At 37.4% G+C, this 6,487-nt stretch overlaps 1 protein-coding gene across 3 annotated transcripts in view; it reads left to right on the forward strand.

Annotated features, from left to right (window-relative positions):
* The window catches only part of ARHGAP18 (Rho GTPase activating protein 18), an 82,344-nt gene extending 79,428 nt beyond the window's left edge, over positions 1 to 2,916 (forward strand). For all 3 annotated transcript variants that reach the window (XM_063124689.1, XM_063124688.1, XM_063124691.1), the window contains one exon: positions 228 to 2,916. In XM_063124689.1, coding sequence (XP_062980759.1) covers positions 228 to 319 — 92 coding nt within the window. In that variant the 3' untranslated portion in view covers positions 320 to 2,916. The remainder of the gene's footprint in view (positions 1 to 227) is intronic.
* The last annotated feature ends 3,571 nt before the right edge of the window (positions 2,917 to 6,487 follow it).

The following is a 6,487-nucleotide window of genomic DNA, read 5'->3' on the forward strand; positions in this document are numbered from 1 at the left end:
AGTTGGCTCCTTTAAAGGTTATTTTATGTTGGTGTTTGCTGTTCTTTAGAATGTTTGCTGTTGCCGTTTTTACTGCTGAATCTGTTTTTATTGTGAGTTTTATTGTACGCTGCCTTGGAAAGGTGCCTACCCTGAAAGGCGGACAAGAAATATTTTAGATAAAATAAATACATGTAATCATCTTTAAAACCTGTAATTTTCATATCATTAATGTGTTTCCATAACAGGTGAACGTTGCTTAGATGAGGATACCTACATGAAGGATTTGTATCAACTAAACCCAAATGCTGAGTGGGTTATAAAATCAAAAAACTGCTGATCTTCTTGAATCTATAAAGGAAGAAATCCTATGGACTGATTTTATGTTATACTATAATGTTCAGACGTACCAAAATAAACAGGAAGTGTATTCATTTGTTACTGAATGTATTACACTGTCAAAGGCTGTATTGTCATTGCTACAGTTGGCTTTCAGGATGTTTCCTTCCCTTTCTCCCAATTCAGTGCGAGTTACTGTAGGAAGACTAGTAGGATAGGTAGCTATCATAAATTTCTGAGTTTAGGTAGCTATGATAACTTTCCGAGTTTGTTGGACAAGGACAGTATATACAGTTCTTTTGTCGTGGGAATTATTGTGCCTTTGGTATGGTCCCATCTAATTACTTTTACCTTTAGATTGCTTGTTGTATTTTCAGTTTTAAATGAAGGGCCAATTTTCTTAAAGACATCCATTTTAAAATGGTTAAAGGAAAAGCATTTCTCCATTGGCCCAAATACTCAAAATATGGTGCTTGTACGCCATACGTACACAGGGCAATGGCTGTGCAACATATGTAATGCAAACTTGCGGTGCTGTGAAAATGATAGCATCGCTTCCTCTTCCATGTACCAAAGTAAATCCATGTTCTTACTGTCCTGGGTTGCAACCACTTCTTCTCAATTCTTAATGAGCTACAAATATAAACATTCTAGGATAAAGGAAAGAGAGAATAAGAGAAGCATCACAAGTTAAGCATTTCCTTCACACAAAATACTTTCATGCAGGAAATAGTGTGAAATTTGTGTAGATCCTCCTGTGTCATGGAAACATCGCAAAAGGTGTGCAGTATTCACACTGGGCAATCTGTACATGTTGAGAAAAGAATAACCTGTGAAGTGTGGCCCTGATTGTCATGGCTAGTCATTTAATGGACATCAGTCAAGAGTCAGATTTCTTTCCTTGCATGTCTTAGACATATCCAAAGATAGCATTCTCAATATAACATCTAAAGCTCGTGACACCATTTATGGTAAACCATCCAGAGAACCTTGGTTATTTGGTGGTATTGAAGTGTAGAAAATAAGAGCATTCATGACCTTTTGATGTTGCTTCACTCTCATCTTGATGCTTACAATGTATTATTAAACATACTCCGTCATTGTTATGCATTTTGTGTAGATTAACCTGGCTGGATGCCATCTCACTAAAACTGTGGCTGTTTTATGATCCCTGGGCCGTATTCAAGCATTGTTTCACCAAAAAGAGCTACCACCAAAAACTATTCATTTGTGGTTGAAGATAAAACATGTCTAAGAGAATTTAAATATGTGTTTTTCTCCACAGTGAACCACCAGGGAAGGTATGGCTAATTGTATTCAGATAAGTGCTTACCTCTATATGTATCTGAATGCTTGCACATTTTTGTTCTTTATAAAACCAAATTAGCAGAATTTAAGTTTTGTAAAAGTATATCAAAGATAACATTTCCCCCCCCCCCAGGAGTTTGTAGCACATAGGAAACTGTCAATAGAGGAAGAAATGTATTACTATTGGGATGCACATTTTAAAGATGCCTCGTCATTACAGCACAGGACTGTTCCTGTTACTATTTCATGGCACTAGCCAATTAGCCATGAGTTTTTGTGTCATTGAAGCTATTGCAATTTCTCTGGCAGAGCAACACACCTGCATGAGTTTTGTGCAGACAACATTCCCAGTGAATTGTGCTATAATTTACATCTATAAAACCATGTTAAGGATTACCTTCCAAGTAACAGGAAAGTTTATATGAACATGCCATGAACAATAGAAATGAAAAAGCAGCAACACCAAATGAGCTGGTTCTTTGGCAGGAATTGCCAGTTGGCATTTTAGGAAAATAAAGCGAGGAAACGAAAACCCACCTTGAGCAGTATGTCTCTACTGCTACATCCCAGTGTTTACCAGTAGGCCTTTTTATCTCTGGATTTATCAGTATACAGTTTCCGTCAGTAGTTCCTGATAGCAAACTGTGGGTTGAATCCAATGGAAAAGCATGCACTAGTGGAACAGATTCACTTCTTCCTCTGAAATCCTTCTTGCAGACGATTCTCTATGGCAGATTTCGGGGGATCGGGCTCGTGGGGAGAGGGGAAAGGAAAGTCCTGTTGTGTAAGTGAAAGTCTGCTTGTGTAACACTGGATATAGTCCCTCCTCACCAACCATCTCGGACAAATGGGAGATATTTATGAATCTAAAACCTAGTTTTAATGGTAGTATAGGTGCACAATAGAGTAACTGCCTTTGTAGCTCTTCATAGTCCTTAGCTGCTCCAAACAAGATTGAATTATAAAGGTAATTTGAGGGATTTGAATGAGGAACATTTGCTGCTTCTGAGAACAGCTATAGTGGTCGTTTAAAAACAAACTTACTTCTAATAGTTGTAGATTTTTTTTAAAAAAAATTGTTGCTGGGTTAGTGCCATTATCTTTTTATTACTGTTTGAAAAAACTCTTTTGTACTTATATGCATTTTCTTAATGCTGTTCTAATTTGAATTATTAGATGTGTACATGAAGTATACACAAAAGATACACTGACTAGTTGTTGAATCGGCTCCCCCCCCCCCCCCCCGGTTTGGTTTCCACACTTGTGTAGATTTGTATATAAAATGAGATGTTTCAGATGAAATATATTTGATTTGGGTTTTTCTTTTTCTCTTGTGTGTATTGTTGCATTGAGCACGTCCCTGGATCTTTGAAATGAGAAAAAGTGACTGAAAGACTCATCTCTGTCATGGAATCATAGAATCATAGAATAGCAGAGTTGGAAGGGGCCTAAAAGGCCATCGAGTCCAACCAATGTTGGAACTAATGATGTATATATGAAGTCACAATAACCTTGCATACTACATTAATTCAGTCCAGCCGTCTTCTAGTGCTGTACTCACTATCAACGATATGAATTCAAAACCTCTCCCATCCCTTTTGAGTGCTTTTTGCCACTAATTTAGTGATGTGTCCCTGTCACCCTTTATTTTAAAGTGCACAGCTAAGATTTTTGTATCTGGAATTGGAAGCACTATGACCTGCTTCAGAAACTTTTTCTTTTCTTCAAGCTGAAAATTCAAGAAAAGAAGGAAAACTTGTACCTGATACAAGCACTATTATTATTATTATTATTATTATTATTATTATTTATTTATATAGCACCATCAATGTACATGGTGCTATACAGAGTAAAACAGTAAATAGCAAGGCCCTGCCGCATAGGCTTACATTCTAATAAAATCATAATAAAACGATAAGGAGGGGAAGAGAATGCACCAAACAGGCACAGGGTATGGGTAAAACTAACAGTATAAAGTCAGAGCAAAATCAAGTTTTAAAAGCTTTAGGAAAAAGAAAGGTTTTTAGCTGAGCTTTAAAAGCTGTGATTGAACTTGTAGTTCTCAAATGTTCTGGAAGAGCGTTCCAGGCGTAAGGGGCAGCGGAAGAAAATGGACGAAGCCGAGCAAGGGAAGTAGAGACCCTTGGGCAGGCGAGAAACATGGCATCAGAGGAGCGAAGAGCACTAGCGGGGGAATAGTGTGAGATGAGAGAGGAAAGATAGGAAGGAGCTAGACAGTGAAAAGCTTTGTAGGTCAACAGGAGAAGTTTATATTGGATTCTGAAGTGAATTGGAAGCCAATGAAGAGATTTCAGAAGTGGAGTAACATGGTCAGAGCGGCGAGCCAAGAAGATGATCTTCGCAGCAGAGTGGTGAACAGAAACCAACGGATTGATGTGAGAAGAAGGAAGGCCAGTGAGAAGAAGGTTGCAGTAGTCCAACCGAGAAATAACCAATGCATGAACAAGAGTCTTGGCAGAAGAGACAGACAAAAATGATAGAATCCTGGCAATATTATACATGAAAAAACAACAGGATTTAGCTACTGTCTCAATATGAGGAATAAAGGAGAGCGAGGAATCAAATATAAAGCCAAGACTACGAGCTTCCTTGACTGGAGTAAGCGTAACATTATTGACAGTAAGAGAGAATGGGAGATGAGGAGAAGGTTTAGGAGGAAAAACAAGCAATTCAGTCTTTGCCGTATTAAGTTTCAAACGACGATGAAGAAACCAAGCTGAGATATCTGAAAGACATGCCGAGATATGATCGTGAACATCAGGAGAAAGATCCGGAGATGAAAGATATAATTGTGTATCATCGGCATACAGATGATATTGGAGGCCATGGGATTGAATAAGATTGCCCAAGGGCAACATGTATAAAGAAAACAACAACGGGCCAAGCACCGAGTAGGAACCCCTACTGAAAGGGGAAAAGAGGAAGACGAGCTGCCATTAGCCAACACGCTGAAAGAGTGACCCGCTAGATAGGAGGCAAACCAGTTATAGAAAGAGCCACAAAATCCGAGGTCATGAAGGGAATCTAAAGGGAACCACTAGTTGGTTCCAACAAAAAAATACTGTCGTGCTTATTCTGTGGAATCAGCATTGTGCTGTGATAAAAAATATGTCCCCCTTTTTTCTTTTACAGTTGGAGCTTTCTTATCTATTTGGTCTACTTTACTTTCTAGGTTTAGCTAGAGATCAATATAAAACTTACTACACAAACAATCAGTTCATTACTATATTTCCTTTCCATGGTTTTGTTATGTTCGTGGAAGCGTGAAAATGTTATTTACATCTCACGTTGGCATGTACCAAATATAGTTCCTTGCTTCAGCTGGGAAGATAATTCCTATGAAAAGGAATGCTGGAGAATTTTATTTCGTTCATATTTTTAAGTGAACCAACCTAATTTGCACTTCCTAGATTAATATATTATTATTATTATTATTATTATTATTATTATTATTATTATTATTATTTTATTTATTACATTTTTATACCGCCCCATAGCCGAAGCTCTCTAGGCAGTTTACAAAAGTTAATATACAGATTGGAATGCAGTTATCCTTCGGATTTCTCACTTCTCCAAATTTTGTAATGCAGTTTTTGGCTCAAAATGCGTATTAGGGAAAGTTGCATAGAAAATCTGTATATTGGGGAAAGTTATGAACAAAAATCAATGTGAATTCTTGTGCATTAAAAATATTAGCAGAATGATGGAGCAATTGGGTGGAATGGACTTATGACTGCATACATATCAAACTGATACAGACTGGCTATAGACTGATTTCCATATCCCTATCTGCGAGTAGTAAAAGGCTTGATTTTATATATCTATTTCCATGTCTAAAGAACTTTGGGTTTCTCTGAAAGTTCCTGTATGCCACCTCAGAGACAAAAATCTTCAGCTTCTGTTTTGCATTTGGTTTTCCATCCCTTTATTTATTTTTGGTTCTGATATTTGTTTGCACTTTCTCTGCTTTTACACGTCTCCCTTCTCTTCACAGCCTCCATAGATGGCAGCATTGCTCTATAGCTGAAATCTAAGATGAAAAGCAAACCAAAATGTAAAATGATTGAAATATTCTTAGAAATTGTGTAGAAATCTTGGCATTTATTGGTAAAGGGGCTATCTATCAGTACTGCCTGAATGCAGGAGACAAGCATATTGAAGACACAGTATCTTAAAATGTGGTTGGTAGATATTCCTCTAAACATAACATATAGAAGGTGTGGATCAAAGTGGTACAAAGTGCAGGTTTGATGGAAGTTTTAATCTTGTTGTACCGGTGCTGTCATCTGCATCTCTGGTTTGGAAGGTCCACTTAACTACTGAAGACTTTGTCTTCCTTCCTGTCATTACCAGTGAGAAGCATCATTTATTTTGTACAACTATGTATGTGTCTTAGCTGCACTGTTTGTGCTCTTCATTTAGCATGCATTATCTTGCATGGAACACATTAAATATCTAAAAGCAGGCTTGGAGAAAACCTTTTCAAGTATTAATAACTGCACCCTAATACTGGGGAACCTTAACATTTGGGTTAAACAATTACACAAGAACTTTTTGCTTTGTTTCCATATGGTAAGACCCCAAAATAGTAATTGTTCATGTCTGGCTAAAATAAATTGATTCTAAACAAGCAAAGACATTCAATTTATCACCTGCCACCAAAATTAAAGTCCACCTTTTAAAAGCAGGCAGGGTATAAAGTCACCTGCCTTAGCAGAAAAGGATGGAAATGGATAACAGTTTTTTTTAATCCTCTAGTGATTTGACGATGATCTGATCGGAGCATTGTTGCCTAGGACATATGTACCCTTGCTAATATCACTTCTATTCTGTGGTTTGC

Source organism: Elgaria multicarinata, chromosome 4 (genome assembly GCF_023053635.1).
Source record: "Elgaria multicarinata webbii isolate HBS135686 ecotype San Diego chromosome 4, rElgMul1.1.pri, whole genome shotgun sequence".
Taxonomy (NCBI): Eukaryota; Metazoa; Chordata; class Lepidosauria; order Squamata; family Anguidae; genus Elgaria; species Elgaria multicarinata.